Source organism: Anser anser (genome assembly GCF_964211835.1).
Source record: "Anser anser genome assembly, chromosome: W".
Taxonomy (NCBI): domain Eukaryota; kingdom Metazoa; phylum Chordata; class Aves; order Anseriformes; family Anatidae; genus Anser; species Anser anser.
This window is the reverse complement of record NC_139731.1, coordinates 15,452,767-15,474,223: the sequence shown is the minus strand read 5'-3', so window position 1 is coordinate 15,474,223 and position 21,457 is coordinate 15,452,767. Positions and strand designations below refer to the sequence as shown.

The 21,457-nt window shown below is 41.8% G+C and overlaps 1 protein-coding gene across 7 annotated transcripts in view; it reads right to left on the bottom strand.

Annotated features, from left to right (window-relative positions):
- The window catches only part of LOC310888631 (netrin receptor DCC), a 414,661-nt gene that overhangs the window by 60,589 nt on the left and 332,615 nt on the right, over window positions 1-21,457 (bottom strand). For all 7 annotated transcript variants that reach the window (XM_083815528.1, XM_083815525.1, XM_083815526.1 and 4 more), the window contains 3 exons: window positions 20,810-20,951; window positions 18,412-18,522; window positions 13,299-13,493 (listed from right to left, as the gene is read on the bottom strand). In XM_083815528.1, coding sequence (XP_083671654.1) covers window positions 13,299-13,493; window positions 18,412-18,522; window positions 20,810-20,951 — 448 coding nt within the window. The remainder of the gene's footprint in view (window positions 1-13,298; window positions 13,494-18,411; window positions 18,523-20,809; window positions 20,952-21,457) is intronic.

The window sequence follows — 21,457 nt, the reverse complement described above, 5'->3', positions numbered from 1 at the left end:
TAATATTATTACAGCGCACCTGAAATGAGTAAATAATCTTTAAGTGCTTATTGCATATTGTTACTAATGTCTTTCCCACCCACGTATTTTGTACTTAATTTAATGGCCAGCAGAAACAGTGACATACTTACTTAATATTCAGACGGCTTCTTTGCTTCTATCGCAAAAGAACTAAACTTTAAAAATTGCCAAACAAATGACGGGTGCATTAATAAATCCTTGCGCTAAGTATTGTATGGTTATTAATTCAGTTCGTATTCCCTGCAATGTCATTAGTCACGAGGAAATTATGTTGCATTCACGGAGATGGAGTATATATTTTCATGCGATTTCCACTACATATTAGCATACAACTTTTAATTTCTAAATTAAGTGGTGCAACTCTCTAGGTTCCACACGAAGATTTATTTATTGAGACATGCAGTGATTATTCAGCTGAGCGTTTAATAACGTCACATTCGGTTGTTTCTGCGTAAGAAAAAGCATTTCATATGCTCAGTCTAGACAGATACGGTCACTACCAGTCTTCCTTCTGTCCCTGACCCAACTGCTGTGCCTATGCAGGAGTTTTGAAAGCCGTCGGGCAGGGTTACGCAAGTGGTTAGTACGGACCATTCCCTGTTGTGTACTTTGGTAAATGTAGGGATGGATGCCAAAAGATGAAGCTTCAGGACTTGGAGATGTACCAAGTATTTGCTGACGGTTACTATAGCAAGACAAATTTTGCACCATAGTTTTTTTTTCTAACTACTTGGTTACCTTTGAAAATAAACGTGCCTCACCACGGTCCTATCCATTTTCTATTTTCATACCAATGGAAGGAAGCTATGAGCTCTCTGAACGTATAGAAGAGCACATATGACAACAGACAATGGAATTAATCATATTTTTTTTGCAGCTTTCTCCAAGTTAGGCACGTTAGGGCTGTCCCTATAGGGATGGAAGAGGCAGGCACCTCTGAAGGGCACCGCTAAGACAGGAATTTAAGTAAGATCAGATGAATCAGCCTCTACGGGTTGGTATACATCTCCACTGATTACGCTGAGAGCACAGACATCTGGACTTCATTTGGCTTAAATTTTAAATAATGAGACATTAGTCAGAAAAGCGTGTCACCTTGAACATCGATAGCTTAAATGTGAAAAATTACTCGTGAAACCTGATTCTAGAAATTACTGTCAAAACCCCCAAAACATGTAACTGTCACATTTAATCAAAATACGTTGTGAATTCCCGATAATGAAGAAGCAAAAGGAGTGACTAATAGCTAATTTGATGATGAAAAATGTACTCACGCAAATTGACAAACTGGGTGGAAAAATGTGATAAATTCGTGGAAAATTTTAAAACAAAGACCATATAGCACATCCTTCATTACAATTGCCTGTACAGCACAATATATAGTCCATCAAATGTTATCAGTTGAACAGACTGACATTTGATATATGTTTATAACTAGGTTGGCTAAGGTTACATCTGCAAAAACGAGCTCAGATTGGGATGAGGATGCAATCTGCAGCTTTCTGTTAAAAACATGAAAAATTCAGGTGGCTAATTTGAGCTGCTGCTAACTGGAGCAATAAATAATTGCATGAGTCTCTTCTTAGATAAGAGGAAAAAAAGGCAATTTGCTGTGGCACAGGGTTTGAACACAGTATCAGAGTTTGTTGTTTAATCCGATACAACAAAAAAAAGTGAAAAAGCATTAGTATTATCACACAGAAAGTTGCTTTTTGAACGGCATTATATATTTGTAATACTTAAGGGGTCATTCTGATGCTCTCCGGAAAAGTGCCCCTGACTGGAATGGGAGTTCAAACGAGGAAAGGTTTTTAGTATAAACCTACTAATAAGAGCAGCAGCTAATGGAACAGAAAGGCTGCTGGCACTCCTGGCAGCTACAGAGCTGAAGAAACGATGACAGAGAAGGGCTCTAGAGATGATAATTGCAAGAATCCCAGAGTAAATTCTGATTTTTTTTTTTCCAGCTGATTCCTATTCATTGCAGTGAGGAATGCAACCAAGTAACAATGCTGCTACCATTTGTATTAGCTATTCTGGAGCAGGAGAAGGAGAGAATTATATGCTTTTTTTTTTTTCTAGCACATGAAATCTCTTCTTGCCTTTGAAGGAACAGAGCGAAGAATTCAGCTTTAATCAGAGCACCAGGAAAGAATCCATCATGTCAATGTTGGTGCGGAACATGCTCTGGAAATAAAGCTGTGTTGTGCAGTTCAACTTTAAAAAAAAGGTAAAAGAAGTCCAAACTAAGCATGAACAAAATCAATTTCTTCTGACGGATGTTGCTACTGAAAAGAAAATAATCAACGAATAGCAACTTGCTGAAGATACCACAGTTATTTTTTTCTTAAAGAACAGAAAATTGCGACATCTCTACATCCATTACACGGGGTCTTTTGACAAATGTTTTCACGTGGAATTTAATTTTCTCTTTAAACTATGAAGTAAACGTTTGATAACCAGACGTGAACTCTTCGCCAAGAAAACCCCTAGCCTTGAACTACGGTGTTGCGAAGAGGGCAGTGCACTTGGCTGCTTTTCCAGATCGGCTCCTTTATCTCTCAGATAGAAATTCATTCTCGGTTCTGCTCTTTCCCCATTATAACAATTACCTGACACAAGGGACCGGCAGAGTGCTCTGCAGATTAGTATCCTGGGAGAGCTGAAGCTCAGGCAGAGTCTCCTGATCGTTGTGGAAACGTTGCTCATCCCATCACACCACCTAGAACTGCTGTCTTGCGCTTAACAACAGCTGAAGTTCTTCTAATTTAATGGAGCCAATAAAAGAACAATAAAGGTTAGTTAGATGCTCAATAATCTTCTCCCAACACCTTTGTCAGCGCCTTTCCTGATCCTTACAGAAAGGGAGGCACAAAGGGAAGTAGCAGTTCATTTAGATCTGGTCCCTTTTACTCCACTTGAGCATCAGGATGAGCTCATGAATACAGTGGAATAACGCGCTTATGGTGCCAGAGCTTGCTTAGGAAGAAAACTGCCACCTTCTGCTTTTTAATTTTATTTTTTCATTTCCATTACTAAGCTGGTTTTAACTGTAGGCTACGGGAAGCTACCCTTGGGATGGCTGAGACAGTAGGAAGGGATCCGTCACGAGAAACAGCTGTAGTCTCCCCATAGACAAAGTGGAAACAAAGATATCTTGTCAAAACAGATGGGGTCTGACAATACCCTGCAGTAAAGGGACAAGGCGGGAGTTGTACCAAGAGGAATTCCTATAAGTTATTGGGAAAAAAAAAAAAATATATATATATATAAGGGTTGTCGAAAAGTGAGGCAGCGGTCCAAAGAGGTGGTCTAGACGAGGTTGAAAGCAGAGTAACTCCTGCAGGAATTGCTCTTCTGAAAGAGAAAAGGTCTTCAAGAGAATTATGCCTATGCCCTGCATGTCATGTCATTGCCACCCGTGCTGAGCAACCCTCTAAGGGGCAGTCATTCCAAATTATCTCAAGAAGCAACCGAAGATCAGCCTCATTTACTCCTGTCTGGGTTTGCAAAAACATTGCACTTGGTAATCAATAGTACCAGCATCAGTTCCAAGACCTGGTAACACTAGCTTATTGCCAGGAAAAGGTAATCTGTCGATAGGACAAATGTCAAATTGAAGTATAAACTCTGCACACCGGGGCTATTGGATTCCAAGAAACCAAGAGGGAAAAGTGCTGCCAACATCACCATCAAAGATAATGCTGTTTTTCTCTAACCTCAACCCAAAGGATATTTGGCCTCCTCTGTGCAGAAATTACCCTCAAGCAATGCACTGTACACCATCTCCCAAAAAAAGAGAGGTGCCTTGACTCTCATTTTACAAATATCCATGGGTTTCTAACATTAGATTAAATCCCATTAAAAGAAACAGTCAGGAAGATGTATTCCACTTCTTGGACAACATACAATTCCCCTTGAGAGCAACGCTTGGAATCCGATTTTAGCACAAGCTAGGGAAATTACGTCCATCTTTTAAAAAAATAAATCTTTAAATCATATTAGCAGTCTTTAATGGTATTAGTAAATTTAAATATTCCGCTAGAATAGACTCTCATGGTGACTTTCTCCAAATGACTTTCTTCTATGTTGTCATCTAGAGCAAAACGCTTTTGTTTTATTCCTTCTAGGCACTCTGTACGACATCAACAGCCACACTTCAGTGGTGGATGAGGAGACACCTCTCCGATAGTACTTCGTGGACTGTGTCAGGTCATTTGGAAAGGAGTTACTATCAGAAAGGCTAAAACGGATAATAAAGAGCTCGTGTATCGCTTCCGATAAAACAAGAGCCCTACCAGTGAATTATCCCTTTTACAGCACAGCAGAATTGGCCTGGATTTTCGTCTTCTGGTAAACTGAGCAATCCACAAAAAATAGCGAAGAACTTCGTTCATTTAAGGCAAACTTACCAAATTCACTGTTAAATTCAAGTATGCATTTTCCATGGTGATACAGAATGGGCCTTATAACTTCTTTGTGAACAGAAAGCACGAACTATAAGTTTTTTAATTTGGCACTTTTTTTTTTTTTTTTCCATGCAGAAAGGTTTCATCCAATGCTAAAATAATGTCAGCTAAATAACATGGGTTTTAAGCATCAGGAGTGCTGATGTCTCCTGAAAATCAATCGCTTCTGTTTAGGATCTGAGTAGCAACACAGACTGCTGGTTGAGGCATCAAAATCGGAAACATCTGCGCTAGCAAAATAACTGCCTGAGAGTTAAAGGCCTCCTTAGGAAATAAAAAAATAATGTCAAAACCAAAACAAAAGACCCATTTGTTCTGAAAATGAATGTAGAGTATATAATATAGAATAATATATATATAGTATATAATATAGACTATGGAGAACAGTGGAAACTTGGATTTGTACTTGCAGTATGTCACCAACTTCTTGAGAGAACTATGGACCACTCACCATTTTTTGTACCTTCAGTCCCCACGGTATTAACTTTTATTTTCCATTTCCTTTAGTCTTTTGCCTATGAGCTATATGAAGCAGAGGCTCGCAATATGTTTCTACATTAACTAGACAATTAAACCCTGATCTCATCTTGAACTTGTGGGCACTTCCGTAGCACAAATAATAAAGACCTGTTCATACTTAGACGTGGTTAAAATATCAATTCAAGTCAAGCTGGAATTGTCCCCGAAGAGCACAGCTCTGCCCATCTGCTTCACAGAGATGAGGGATGAGGGACAGAGGGGGTCCTACACATCTCCATTTCAAACAATTCTCAGCAAATCAGTCCTCACAGCCAACATACACCTACCCCCAAGGCCAGGTACGGCTGTGGGAGCTCACCACACCACCGTGCCACGAGGACCTGGGGAGCACCGACCTCCAGAGCATCACAGCAGGCTGCTGCAGCGCAGGGCGCCCCGCTATTTTGGGGGAGTGTGGGCATTTACAGATGCTCGGGCTCATTCGGGAAACATTTAACTTTGAAAACACTAGGGACAGTGTTTAACGGAGCAAAGAGAATTTATAATGAGAATCTGTGAAGTGCTTTTATTTGAATGCAGTTCAGGAGACGCGCCACAAATCCATGTTTACAGTTGTTTTTAAGAAGTCACCTAGTCATACATTATGCCCGCTTCCTGATTTCGCTTGCGAGCTCTGTCCTGTGTGCATTATAACGAAGTGCGCAGGGCTTTTTCAAAGCAAAGGCTGTAATTTGAGCATGCTTAGAAATAGGTCTTGTCTCCTGTGGAGATGTGAACCTTTACAACCCCCACGGTGCGTTGCAAGCTCAGTGCATTCAGTGTCGGTGCTGATGCTAAACAACAAAAAAATCCCTATGCGTATCCCAGACATTTGTTATTGACGTTACAAATGCAGTCAAACTCGGGGAAAGTGAAGTAGTGTAGCAGAAAATGAAGTGTAAGACATATGGAGAAATGAATAAAAAATGAATGGCCGTGACTCCAGATGCCTTCTGACACCAGAGGAAATGCCACTAATGCACCAGTCGGGTTAACCAGAGGGTGGGCAAGATTTCTTCAGGCACCCATAAACAAAAAAATAACAATGAAAGTTGCACTGGGAGGAGAGGTTTGTTTCCCTTGCAAAAAATAACTCTTTAGTCCAAGCAAATGTGGATCTACGAATCTGGGTCACTTGGCAGTTTTCTTCTCCTTGGCATCCCCTGATGATACCAGTAACGCTCGAGAAGACGAGGTGCAATGTCGTATCTGTCCTTGTGCATGAAAACTGAGATTGTAATGAAGATTTTGGCTTTTTATTTTCTTTTCTATTGATAAATGAATATAAACAAGAAATATTCTTGGCTATTTGTATCATTTCTATCCCAATTTGTTGGGATGAGTTGTTCTTAGGCGTTGCGTTCTTTACCAACCATAAGTAGAAATATACAGCTTACACCAGCATTATTATATATAGAATATTCCGTTCCATCTTACTGTTAATGGATCCTAAACATTTTGTGAGGAAAGCCAGTTTAGCTATTTATTACAACTGGAGAATGATGGCATAAATAAACCAAAATACCTTGAGGAAAGTCACCAAGAGCGAAGCAGAGGAGCGGATTCCTACACGGAGTTATATGGCTGCAATCCTCTTGTGCCCAGAGGATTAACTTGAGGATGCTCTTAAAATCTATACAATTTCTGATTTGGGGGAGTTATGCCAGATCTGCGTGTAATGTAAATAGAGCACGGATCTCAAAGCGACCCTTTTGCTTGCCAGTAATTTCTCCGTACTCCGCAAGCAAAACAAAGTCAGGGAGGAACGAGAGAAAATTGATGCATGAAGTATTTGGGTAGATGGCAGGATTCCTTAAACGACAGTCAGTTTTGAAAGGCAAGAAAGAAAATGAACAGTCCCCGGAGTCTCAAAGTGCCTTTCCTTGTTAGCGTTGTGTTTTAATGCGAGCTATGAGAGAAACAGTGAGATGCACAAAATTTAACAGATTTTTGTTTGATTTTCGCCACTCCATTTTGTATTAAAAAATGCGAAGGGAAGAAAACAACCCCAAACTACATTAAAAAGCTTTTTTGTTCCCTTTCATGTCTTTGTTATAATCCGCAACTGTCATCTGCAAAGATTAAAGAAAATGAAGAACCTTCTTTCGTTCCCTTTCCAATAAACCCAAATGCTTTTTTGTTGTCTTGTCTATGCATGAGGGTCAAATTTAATCTGATCTGCGCTTAAAATGAAGGTGGATTTGATGGAATCCTCAGTATCCCTACCGATACGTTTGTTAAAATAGAAATTTAGATCTAAGAGCTTTATTTTCATTTCTTGTAATTTGTAATTGTTGGGTTGCGGGGTTTGTTTTTTTGTAGTTTAGATGAATGTGGCAGACTGAAGGGATTGTGACAGTTTTACTCTCGGCACCCGATGTGACCTAGGCAGGGGCAGCTTGGAGGACAGGGGCACATCAGCGTGTCCCACCCTTGTCCATTCGTGCTGCCACCACCACGGGACGTGGGGTGACGGGGACATCCCATCATCGCAGAGCTGCTGAGAGCCAGTGTGCCGGCACAGGCTGGGAAACGACGCCTATGAGAGATAGGAAAGCGCACTATAAAACGACTTCTCTGCGTGAGTTTTTAATAAGTTCGTATTATTTATACCGTAGCTCCAATTCTCCAAACTACTAATTAAGCAGAAATTGCTCCCATCCATTAAATTTGCTCTTCGGAGCTTAAAAATTTCCGATGTGCGTAGCTCCGGGCTTTATGGGAGGAGAGGGAGGAACTTTTAAAAGTCTTTGCTAGACGTGCTGTACATTCTGCACTTTGCTTTCATTGCTGGGCCGGGAGGATCAAAGGTTCAAGTTAAAAAGAGCCCTGAAAATAATACTTCAAGACGTGCGCGCTCCAGCTTCCCAATCAAACTCTTTCAAGAGGGTGCATATGAATTCCTGCATGCTCGGGGAGATCAATGGAGCTTTTTCTTAGGTCACAGAAAGGCAGCTGTGCTTAAAAACTCTTCATAAAATGATTCTCACGTACAGAAAGGGGGAGGACGGGATGTGCTCTAAGGTAGAAAGTCCACGTTTCTGGAAAACTTGTGAATTTGGTACTCCTTTCTCGTCATATTTAAAGTTATTGGAATAGCTGTAAAACAGTCATTTTATACACTTGTTCTTGGAAAGGCTTAGGGCATTTTACATATGGACTAATGTTATGGATGCCATATGGATACCCTACTGTTAGTAGTAGGATGCTACTACCTAGAGGATAACTCTACTGTTTCCATCCAAAGGTTTTTCAAAGCATTTTTGCTCTTGGGACATCACGACGATGGCAGCACCAGTGCAAGGATGCCAAGGAGAGCCTACTTGTATTCATTATCGCTGTCATTTATTAAAATATTCCACAGTGAGTTATCAAAATATCCTAGGATGATATAATAATGTTGTTAGCCTGTTGCAATACGCTATTCTAAAGTTACTGTGCTTTATTTTTTCAATATATTAATTAAAAACACAGCTTTACGACCTACTAAAAGGTTTATGTAAATTATTACAGCTGGTGTTTTGTTTCAGATACTCTGGGTTTTATGTTTGCAGAATCGGTAAATGGAAATCTCCTTGGCATGCTTCTTCCCTTTTCATTTAAGCATTTATTTCATGAGCAAGCTTTAATACAAAGCTCCATGGAGATGAGCCCTGCCAGTTCATTGCTACGTGTACCGTCTTCTGAGTTGGATCAGCACAGAAATCGTTACTTCTTACGTGTCAAAGATCAGAATTGGCACCCGTGAATTCTCCAATATTGTTAAAGCAACCATTAATCAGCCTTTCCATTTATAATCACAAGCAACAAATAATAAGAAAAAGCAATAAATAAATGAATGAAGTGGTTCTCTAGAAATGCATCTCCTCGTTAGAATTATTCATTTGAAAGTCAGTCGGGCACTGTTTTTTCTGTCACAGAAAAGGTTGAACGAGAGCAGGGGACGCTTGCTCCTGAAATTTATGAGACCGACATCAAGTATCTTTCATATGCTGCAGAAAGAAAACACAACAGATCCTTCACCGACAAAGCTGAAATCTCTGTATATTCTTGGATTCTTCTGTGCCCGCAGCGAGTGTGTCTCCCAGGCAATATGACCACTCAGTCATGAGAAAATCACCCTATTTAATTCATTCCAGAGAGAAAGTGTAACCTCTATATACTTGTATTCAAGATGATCATCAGACAGAATAAAGTTCTCAATCACTATTATGAAAGGCTGAGTACTTTTCTTCATGTTTTTCAAGTGATTTATTCAGCAGCTCGAGTGCGCTACTCAGACAACTGCTCTAACAGCCCGGGTACAGGCTGAGCCGGTTCTTAGAAAAGTTTTGCCTGGTGGAAGTAATCAATTAAGTACCCCAAATATGATGCAAAGCAGCCACATGAAGTGTTCGTATCAGTGTGATTATCGAGAGGGAAGGAATTAAGAAGCAGGCCACTCCGTAAGCGAGTACGTCTCCACCCTTCCCTAACGAGGGATCTACTTAAGAAGGTCTCCCGTTGCATCCAAGCCCTGTGCTTTCAAGCAGAGTTTTCAAATTAATATTAAAATTTAGGATTATGGAGGTGCAGTGAAGTATCTAATAGGATTTCTAAAGAAACTGCTATCTGTCTTCCATCCAAAAGCTGTAAGTACTAGGTGTAACTAGTACGAGGCGTTCCTAGTCAATCATTAGCAGCAGATTGAAGGTGCAAATATATTCGGCATTTCCTAATTAGCTCTAGGATGACGTATTCTGACGCATAACCACGCACACCATGGCCAAGTTACGGGCGTCTGCAGCTGTCAACAGGGAGAAGAAAGAATGAGAAGATGGAGCTCTTGGATGGACTGAACTATCCCTGGTGTCGTCTTTTCGTGCTTGATGGACTAGAGAAGCAATGTGGGCTGACGTAGCTCACCTGAAGCGGAATAAAATAAATACTCAGCTTGGAGTGCAGGCCAGAGAGTTTGCCATTAGTCCTCTTTGATCACAAAGGTTTCAGGAGTGAACGTGGACATCCCGTGGCCACAAGGAAAGCTACCAGCTGACCGCAGAGAAGATGATCGGTCCTTGGCTTAAAGCACGGGCTACGTTTTGTTTCTGATTCTGCCCCAACCTCGCTGTATCATACTAGGAAGTAATTTTGGATTGGAACTAACCATAGAATTTAGCGTAACAATACAAACTATAACAGATTACTGTATTTCCAGAACTTTCTAACAATTGTACTAATAAAAGCAGGTGGCCAACAATGGCCCGCGGCTGCACAAACAAGTTAGGGAAGGGGGAACAAAACCCGTACAAATATCAGCATTATATATTGAACACGCAGGGATTGCTACAGCAACCGTATCGCAAATCTAGGGCAGGAAGAGCCAGACAAAGAGGGATCACTAAGGCAGGAATTTCCAGGGCAACCACACTGCAAATGCTGGAAGGGGAATAGGGCCAGCGAGCCAGTGCCACGGGGGCTGTCAACTTCAGCTTTCAACACCCGTGTACATCCCACTTGTCTATCTCTCAACTGTAAGATCTTTGGGAAGATACCCAGGTGGTGCTTTTGTGCAGTGCTGAACACTGAGAAAACCAAACAAAACCACACACAAAGATTGTTGCCAGGAAAAAGAGCGGGGATACATGTACGAGCCCATATCGTGGCGCGAGGTATTTTGCATCCCTGTTCAAGACAGCACTGAACGAGTTTTAACCAGGGAGTTCTTCAGCATCATTTCTCTCAGGTCTACGGGAGAAGCTTGTGGAAGAAAATTAATGCCTGACACAGACCTGGAGAATTTGGTTTATGCATGGGTGTGTGAAAACGGTGACTGCAAATGAGAGTCGGCCAGGCTTTCTGAAAGGGAGCTGATGGCAGACAAATCTGATTGCTCCTTAATGCGAGTACCTGCCAGCCTAACATATGAATGATACATAGGTCTGCAGAGTGTTTCAAAATTGCATACAGAAGAAAAATACAAAGGACTGCAGTGAACTTTGGGAAGATGAAAAAGCCCAAATTTTCATCTATGTACATCATTTGGCTGAAGTGGAGCATCCTCTCCCCCATCTCTGTCTAACAAGACCAAGGAGAGCCAAGAAGAAGCAAACACTAAAAGCCACGAGGATCAAAAGGGACAAAGTCTTCAGTGGGGAGAGAAAAACACAATGAAGTTCATCATTTATTTAGGTATCTAACTTTGTTGTCGCTTTTGCATATCACTTTTAAGATAATGCCTACCTCTCCTGCATAGGTGTCACAGTCGCAACTGGTGAGAGGAGCCAACAAAACCTCTAGGGAGTATTTTTCCTCCCCACCTGCCAGCAGAACAACTTAATTCATAACCTTATTGAAAACAGTGTTTTTATTAGGAAAATAATTCCGTCTCATCATTTCATGTAATTTTTTTGTAATGGTTTCTAATAAAGCCGGTGAATAATGCAGGAAGTGTTGGCAACTGTTCTGATTTTTTAAAAGCTTTCTCTGGGCCCTTGGTCACATCCCTCTGGGGTTCATTTTCTGTGGATATTTAAATGATGGAATTTAATTACTGCCATTATTCATGGAAATTGATTTTCAAAGTTGTACATATGAATGCTCAGAGAAGTTGAATTTAAAAATTTGCACGTCGGGATTTGTGACCAAAGTGCTTGCGTCTGTAGCCAGTTAGGGACCAGATGCCTGTGACTTGTCTGGACAATGGCAATCAAGTTCCGCTGCTCACATGCTGAGTATTTAAATCAAACCAAAAAAATGTACAGTGAAAAGATACTTGCCACTTGAAAAACTTTTGTAAAACTTCAGACTGCTGAAGGATTTTTGGCAAAAACGAAACAAAACAAAGCAAAACCAACAGCAACAACAAAAAACCCACCTTGATTTCAGTAACCAAATTATTTATAACTAAATGTTTGTTACACTCAACACAGCTCCTTGACACTTGCTAGATCTTTGAGGGCTACTTCTCTAAGTGTATTACTGAGATATCCTCCTTGATATGCTGGGCTTTCTATGTACTTCTGCCTGCCAGAACAGCCAAGAATATTGGAAAACTTTTAATCCACAGAAACAGTTCTAATAGGTGAAATATACCACCAGCTTTCCACAAGGCCAAGTATTGTTAGCCTAGTAGAAGGCTTTTGCATCTGCAAGTGCTTCTTAGCATACCTTCCACTTGATGGCAGCGGCTATCAGAGGTCTAAGAAGCAAACAAATGCACAAATATATTTATATAAAGAACACCAAACACCGAAGCTTCATAAAACCCACGGCATTTCTCCAGCTGTTAATCAAGATACTTTCAGGGAGAGCTGACCGTCAGGAGCTCCAGACTGTAGGCATCTCCTCAGCCTTTGCCAAAGCACATTGGTCTGGGTAGTTCTCTCCATATCATTTTCTTTTCTGTAGATGAGTATTTGGGACAGTTTATGGCTCTTTGCAAATACGTTAACCATAAAACACACCACTGAACATAGAGGAAGTGGTTGGTGGGGTAACAATTAAACATTTTATTCCAGTGTATTTCCCAAGTTTCCCCAAGGAAACAGCAAAGGCATTGGATGATGCAGCTTCATGATGCTATAAAGTACAAATAGCAAAGAGAAGTGACCCCAGGTATCAACGAGTTTTGTCCTTATAGAATTAAGATAAAAAGTATAGCTGTGCCCCCCTAGTTCACCGAGTTAATTAATCTTCCAGTAATACCTGATCATCCCCAGATTACGGAGCAGAAAACTTACACCACTTCTACCTGAAATAAAAATGCTAAAGAAGTAATGACAAGAGAACGATTAAACTTTCAGCCTTCCTTTAGACTTCGAACTGTTTTCCCAGCGCTAGGAGAATGGTCCATCACCACTGGAAGGATCCAGGTCCCTGTGCATCACGCTCAGAATTCAGATGAACTGTCACAGAGGCTGTGCCATGAATAATGAACAAGCACCTCTCCTGACACCGTTTTGACAGACACAAAATCGGAGTTTTCTGATTGCCATTCAATTCAAACATGGGGGACCAGCCTGGGGAAAACCATCTTTAGATCCAGCTCTCTGCACGAGTGGGAGTCAGTATTAGGAGCACAAGACACGACCTACTGAATAAAGTCAGCATTTGATCAAAGAAATTTGATATGTTTGAGAGTGTCCAGCGTTTTAAAGGTGAAACCAATTCTGAACTGCAAAGCATGAGCAGCTTAAGAAAACAACATACGGAGGAAGCGCCAGTGGCAGCCTGAAAATAAACTTACCAACTAGCATAATCTCAGAGGGAGCTCTTTTTCTGCTACTACGAACAAAAACGACTACTTACCCAAATTTTCAATGGAATAGTAACGCTGTTTATTGTCCACCCGCACGGTCTCCGCGTATGGGCTGCCCACGCCGTAGCCGATGATGTACCCGCGGACGACAATGTTCGGGTTGAGCGGCGGAGTCCAGCTCATGACGATGCTCGTGGTCAAGGGTCTGACATGGAGAGAGCTTGGCTGGTCAGGAACCTGAGATTCTGGGATTCAAACAAAAAGAAACGAATTAATATTCTAATTAAATTTTACTATCCATGAGGTTCGAGTTTAAAATGTTAAAATATTAATTAAAAAATGTTAAAATATTAATTAAAAATTTAATTTAAATTAAAATAACACACACACACACACACGAAACGACCAGATGCCCCGGTTACATGCAGAGCTTACATGCAATTTCATTTCTGAGCTACATCCCTCCCTTCCAAGAGCCCATTTTTAAGAGTATCTCCTAACGCTTTCCACCTTTAGGATAAATGTACAAGAGAGATTTGAAACTACGCAGGATAACGAAAGATGACCTGCGCAAGAATTTCCTATAGGATAACTTTTATCTTCCCTGGTCTATTTGCAGGAGCCTGACAGCTCATTGCACGAGTTCTCCTGCGCTCACTCGTCAGCTATAATATTGAACAAAAAGGTTGACTTTGTTAGGGACGTGCTAGTACATTCTGGCAATAATCTGTCTCTTTGCCATGAAAACAAGCAGTGAATTTGAACTCTTGGACTTGCCTCTCTTACTTTGAAGCCGCTTTAAACAACACATCGACATTTCCGACATGAAGTAATAGACTGAGATGTTTTATTTGCAGGTATTCTCGGGTAAAATTCATTACTTTAAGCAGCAATTAATCACTTGGAGCCTATTTGGCAGCCTTTGCCTTCTCTGAGCCTAACTTTACTTTAAAGGTTAGGTAAATGCCTTTTGTTTGAGTTTACTCACAGCTACCACATCACAAGTCTCCTCAGAGGAGCTGCACAGTAGCTTGTCTTTTTGAGAGCAGAAAGAGACAAGTTACTATTTTTTCCCCAATAAAAAGGCTTGCAATATAATAGCTAAAAGCTCGTAGGCAACAAGGCCGGGGTGAGGCAACAGCAGTAAGGCAAAACGATGTAAACTCCAACAAAAGACACTCCCCGGTTGTGAAGCATTCCCACTGTAAACCTTGGAAAAGGCAATAAAAAGGAAGAATTAACACTTTTCAATAACCAGCGCCATATACGCGTCCTTGGTGCTTTATGTGCCTTCAGATGAATGCTGATGAAGGCATTAGAGGAGTCTGAAAACCTGTTGCACCCTCAGGAAGTCTGCTTAGTACGTTACCGGTCTGAAACACCCAGCCACTTTAGAAGGCCTTTGCATTCAACTTCGTAAAATTGCAAAGCATGGATCTCGGTTAAACGTTGACGAAAGGGTCACTGCAACGTAGCTACTCACAAGAAGAAGAAACAGACTGTGCCCAGAGTGTCACTGTGAGTCGGGTAGAGATGCCATTTACCCCCCAGTCCGTTCTCAAACTTTGTTTCAGTGCAGAACCAAAAGTTACTGAACAGAGCAGGTTGCAAAGCAAGCGACGGAAGCGAGCCCCAAGGATAAAAATAATAATTTAAGGCCTTGAAACGGAAAATTAAGATAAAGTAGCAATACTGCAATTCCTTGAGCATCCTAAAAGCGGCAATTCCCAGGCAACAAAGGACAACAAATTATTCAAAGGACCAAATGATATTTTTTGCATCTGACACATTGCAGAGATTTTAACCGCGGTACAGACACCACCACCTAACCATTGGGTTAAAACTACATCGTTCATACATTCCATGTCACTTGTTTCAAGCAATTCAAATGCGCGATTCGTGCATTTCAGAGCAAAATCACGACTTCTGGTTTCAAAGAGCAAAAGACAACGTAACTTCTCATACCCTTCTTGGGAAGTAAGTCTCTGAAATGAAGCTGGAGTGAACATTTTGGAACTATTTTTCAAATACTAAAGCGTCATAAACACAGAGCTACTTTTGGAAAATGCATTCTTTTGCTTAATTTCTCTGCATAAATCAGTTTTAATTACACCCTAATTAAATTTATTTTAAACTTTTTCTGGAAAAGAGGCTTTTTTCTTATTCTGAACCAGTTCCAAATTTTAGAACATCCCTGAGTTGATTCAGAATTAACTTTTTTTCCCCCTCAAACTATATATTTTTTGCTTTTCTTTACAGAGAAACGTATTTGCCATAGTCAGGCTTCACGCTGGACATGACATGCAGGAAGCACCTTAATCCATCAATTTGTCAGGAACTGGACCACCCAGCCTTTGCTGATTCAGTGTACCAGCACTCGGATACCCAGGACTAAAACTCCTGGAGAAACACACATTTCATATTCCTGCTTTCTTTTTCAGGACATTTCCTTGCGGTTCTAGGTCAACACATTTCCTTCTGGTTCTTCTGGGCTTCAAGAAATACTTCTGAGAAGCGTCCTTGTGGTCCCGTTCTCCTCCTTGAAGTGCCGAATCAGCTCTTCACCCTAAATCCCAAATGAGCTAAATTTCCCAAAAGAAATTTATCGACGGCACCAGGAATTTACCATCTCTCACGTGAGGAAACCTCTGGGCTCGTGGAAGCAAGCGCTGCGCTCAGACGTCAGCCAGCCCACAACCCAGCATCCGACGGGAGGATTCCTCGTCAGCTCTGCCTACGAAATCAGATTTTCTTTTTTTTTTTTTCCTTCAGTCTCTTCCCTTACACGCAATTAGGTTCTCGGGAAACGGGAGCCGAAGTGCCGTGTCGCTGCCTGATGTGACATCTCCTCCTGGGACGTCGCGTCTTCTCACGCGTGCCTCCGAATCCTTCGCTGCGTTTCTACGCGATGGCTCGAGCACCCACGCCTGGCATCCAGGGAATTCTTAATGTACTTAAAGGTCCCTAATTTCGCTGTCAAGTTTGAAAAATGCTTTACTTCTGGGTCACTTTAGCAATTTTCTCAGACTCTCATGGATGTATATTTTACCAAGTCAGGGTAGTTTTCACTCGTCCCATTTCGTTCGGATATTTCCCCAATCGCTTTTCAGTATAAATTGCAGCGTGATAGCAGTCTGGCTTGTCATGCTCTTAAAGCACTAATTTAGAGCTGAAGCTAAACTATATCGCTATCTAATATGTGTAACAGCTTCCATCTGTTCGGTGCAGTAATCAGAAACCAAGCATCATAAACCCATTTTCCTGGAGGATACCTTCACAAAGTTGATCAGAGATTCTCTTGCATCCTTGCTCCAGCTATTTAAACCAGACCCTTTGGGGAAAGCATTGCTTTCAGTTTCTATTTTTTTTTCCTTTTCTGTTTAAAGCACGAAATGTGAGGCTGAAAATAAATATTTAAGACCTTCCCAGCTGTCAGTAAAGGCACGCGAGCTTTCTAGGGAACCTTGAAGAAGCAGCTATGTTTGGATTTCTAATCACTTGAACAAAACACACTAATTAAAACGAATATCCATCGGGAGCTGGCGCCGTTCTCTGGGATACTGCTCGTCTTCGTGCTGCTGACGCCAAGCAGGCTTCCAGTGAAAGCAGGAGAAGCTGCAGGAGCCATAGCAGCTGGGAGGGACTTGCAGATAGCAAGCTGGGCTCCAACACTCCCCCTCTTAGCTGCCACTTGCAGGACTCTGTGTAACTACTGCAAAAAGCAGGTTTATCCCCAGGGTTTAGCAGGCTGCATTCCCAGCATCAGGCTGCTGCAGCTTCCTGACAGTAATTCATCGCTGCTGCGAATGCAAATGCATGTAAATACAACACACAAACAGAATGGCTCTGCTTTAATTTATTCACGTGTGCCTGCATGCTTCCGCATATTTGGGCACAAAACCATCACAGGAACGTGATCTATACAAAACCCGAATTGAAAGGAACGCGCTCAAACGTGTTACTTCCTTTTTTTGCATCCTGCGGTGTGCTCAGAATTTATCTGTCGCTCGGTCCAGCGCCGAGTCAGCTGTTTGCACTTTAACAACATCATTTCTCCAGCCGAATCATGGTTAGAAAGATATCATCACGCACCACGGCAGGTTGCGATCCGCTGGCACAGTTACAACCCGCCTAGAGGTATCCTTCAAAACGCTGACGAGAAACCACCTGTACGGGCACTCCTGTTTTGCGCTGCAGCCGCTCCTGGTCTGCTGTCAAATTGCATTTGGACACGGGGAAAGGCCACGAAGCAGAAATCCTGCAAGTTGGTTTTGAGATCGTAAGGAAATCCATCCAGTCAAAAGAAAGCCAATATCAAGCGCAACGGTGCATTTAAACTAATTATTTATTTATTCTTTCATCCCGTTTGCCTTTGATCCTTTTTAGGCGATTCATTTTGTTTTAAAAATCATAGCAATTTTCACCAGTTTCATTTTCTATTCATCTCCGCTCTGCTGCATCTCTGCTTCTTACGGATTGTAGTTTTGCCATGATTTCCATCTGTCAGCTTCTTTGTTCCATTTTATTTTGCACTTTGCTTAATTTTTCAGGTAAGACTTTTTCATTACTCTCCTTTTATTCCTCCACTTCTTCAAATATCCCAGCCATTTTTATCTACCCCTTTCATTTCTGTGTTTTCCTTCCCTTTTGTGTCAGCATCTGCGCTGATTTACAAAGCCCGCGGTTTTCAGGTATCTGCATCTCATCATCTTTCACTAATTATTCAGCTTCACTGCCAACCTGCGTTTCTAAAATCTGCAGATAAAGGCTAAGAAAGAGTATTTGACATATCTCAATATTTGCTTGGAGAATTATTAGGATTGCTGGCATCATTTTCGTTGTTCCTTTGGTTGATTACGTTTATCGTTTATGAAGTTCCAGATCCATTTCACAGCGTTACTGCAAACGGCCACGATGCTCGGGAGCTACATTCTGGCACAGAATCACGATCCCGAAGGCTGCTGACTCCCTGGTCGTGGCGGTAACAGGGAAACACAGCACAAGACATGAGCGATCCAAGAGCAGAAGAAAACATTTATCTGTGGATGTTGCCAGGTGAGACCCTGGAATGTCACCCCAACCTTGTGCTAGAAGACAAGGGCAGTGAAAGCCCTCAGCTGGAAAGCTTTTGGAGACAACAGCTTTTAAGAGAGATGCATTTACCATCGAGATCATTCTCGGGCGTTTCTGCCGTGTACCAGTCCGAGGGCGGCCCGGTCCCGTTCACTGTCATGGCAGCCACCTGGAAACTGTACTGGCTTCCTTTCTCCAGTCCTGGCAAACAAACAAACAAAACAAGTGAAATCGTACAGAAAGAAGAGGAAAACCAAACAATTTGCGACTTTACCCAACGCAGCCCCCGGCGACCGCCCTTGTGTCTCCCAGCCCGGTTGGGGATGGTGCTGCAAGGCACTGGGGGGGAACAAGGGATTTTGACCAAAAGGAGAGGTTTCAGAAAATGAATGAGAGCCGCACTGGCCCGTGACTAGGCTGGGCTCTAATTCCCATCCATTGAGCTCATGGATATAAAATGAACGAAGTCCAACTAGTGGGAAACTGAAGAATTGTTTCACATAGCTTAGCCACTAATTGCACATTGCACAAAAACAGCTCTCCCTGCTTTTTAAATGCAGGAAGCTCCAGGTAACTCTCTCCTTACGCATAAAATATGCAGGCTCGGAACTAGGTTAGCAACTGAACAGCGTTTTGCTTGCCGGTGCTCCCGATTAACTTCAGAGCATGCAGTCCGGGAAATAATCACATGAAATCTTTCCAATGTTATGAAATAAGCAGGAATTCCCAAACAGATGTTTTCCTTTGTGGCTAAAGCCATCAGAAGACAATCACTGCAGCACGGCTCGATGTGCCACAGGACCTCCAAGGCCCTACGGCGGGGATATACGTTTACCTTTTTGCCTCGCCTATACTGACCACAAAAAAGCACAGGAAAAAAAACCACGTTCCATTTAATTGCGGACGTTCTCCAGAGAAGAACGCTCGTGATTAAAAAGAGCGGTTTAACGTTCAGCTGACGTGACTCTCAAATTGCTAGCAGCTATTCGAGAGCCTGCATTGTGACTCTAAACTCCTGTGCTACTGCAGGTGTTCTTATTATCCCGCAAAGCACCTGCCTACCAAGCAGGATGGCAGCGAAGATCTAAAGCGTCGCCGTGTTAATATTTAAAAGGTCCATTTAGAAGAGGCACGCGGCTCTAGCAATCGCAATATACGCATGCAGAAGGTAATAACGAGGCCGGGATGTATTTCTTAACTGCCTTCCCAAGCCCGAATTGCCAAGTTTTGGGAAACAAAGCACTTTGCTTTCCACTGCATAGAGGTGAGCGGTGGACGGGGTCGGTGGGAGGGTTGAGGGCTGCGGTCCCATTGGGACTCTGCTGCTCTCCAGACCCAAAATAATTCATGTGAAAGAGCTCGAGGCGTGGGGATCTACCACAACGGAGATTAATCTGCTGTGCTGCCAGCCCAGCAGACGACGGCCGTAACCTGCCGCTGCCTTTCCACCTTGCCAGCCCTGGGGATGGGGAACGTCAGAGGTCTGTGCCTTTGCTCTGGGACTTGGACTTTATTTCTACTTTATTAGCCAGGAAACAGATCCTTTCCAGCTTGGCTAAAGGCCTCAGTATACAATCTCTCCCCAGAAACTACGAGTCTCTCGTTCAGCTGTTAGACACCATCCTCCACAAATCACCCCACAGGAACCGGGGCCAGCAGCCGAGGTAAGACAACCAAGTTGAGGGTTCAATATTTAATGCCTTCCTCGTTGAAAATAAATAAATAAATAAGAAGTTCTACTCGTGCTTTTATTTAATTTTGAAACGAAATTCTGCTTTTCCTGTCCAAACTGGTAAATGAACATTTTTATTCTTAAGTATGCAATTCAGAAATAATTCCGATTCTCACCGATTGCACTTTATATGGGAAAGCAAACATAAAGCAGGCCATCTGAGGTGAAGGCGCGGTCATAAAGATGCCATGGACTTTGACAAAGTTTAATTTTCTCCCTTGCTGCTTTGCTGCTTTCTCAGTTACGGCTGGGCATAATGCAAGAATACGAGCAAAATTCATTTTCAGCTCCTACAATTCACTGTTACCCCTACAATACTCACCTGGCTACTTTCATTCATTGCAATTACAGTTTTGTTATGATCCACTGTTGCCCTTTTTATTCTGTGAGGAGGTATTTGCCATCTAAAGTCTTCAAATAGAAACCGAGGAAATCGATATTTTTGCACCCGTACAAAAATAGATGTTTACTGAGTGGTCTAAAAAGCTATCTGAGGCTGAAGCTATCGGACACGAGGAATTTGGCCTCAAATTCACTAATGATAATGAAAAAATCCAGGAGACAAATATATGAAAAAAAAAACAATAAGGAAAAAATTGGGTAAAAAAAAATAATATAAAGACTGTCTTTGTACAACACAATAAATGCTACCTGCCAGCAAAGAAATCAATGTTCCCTTGAAGTGAAAGTATATTTTATTCCCAAAGCATTTAATTCATCAAAAACCTTGCAAGGTTGTACCATGTGAACACTGACCTGTGAACAAGTACCAGAGGTTGTTTGGCTCCAGTGTTTCAATCTCACCCCTGCGGGTAGTCTTTCTGTGTCGGATTTTATAGCCCGTAATAAATCCATTTTGAGTGCCTGGTGGTGGAGGCAACCAGCTAACTTTGATACTCTGTAAAAGAAGAGATATTACTGCTGATTTTATTATTATTTTTTTTTGAGGAAATGACAAAAGTAAAGCGGATAAAATGAATGAAGTAAGGAAAAAGAAAATGGCTATTTTTTTTTTTTAAAACCAACTTTCATTCAACTTTTTATATCGAGAAGACAAAAATCTGAAAAGATTCAAGTGAGGGCATGAAGAAAACTACGCACTCGCTGGCAGTGGACGGTTATACAGACAATGGATTTATATGCTAAATTTTCTCCTTTTTCGGGAATTTTTCATTTCAACAGGCCACTAGAATACCCGTGGTACTATAAAGGTTGAGCAGACACTGTGACTCGTTTCACTTTCCAGCCCAAAGTGCCCAAGTCTCACCTTTTTGCCCATTGCACGCATCTATCACCCCGAGCATTTCTAAGAGTTTTGTGCCATTTCAGTTCCACCGACGGTCACAGAGATGTCACCGCCCCCTCGTCACATCCATGTAAAGCCAGTCAAACCTCCTGGGCAGA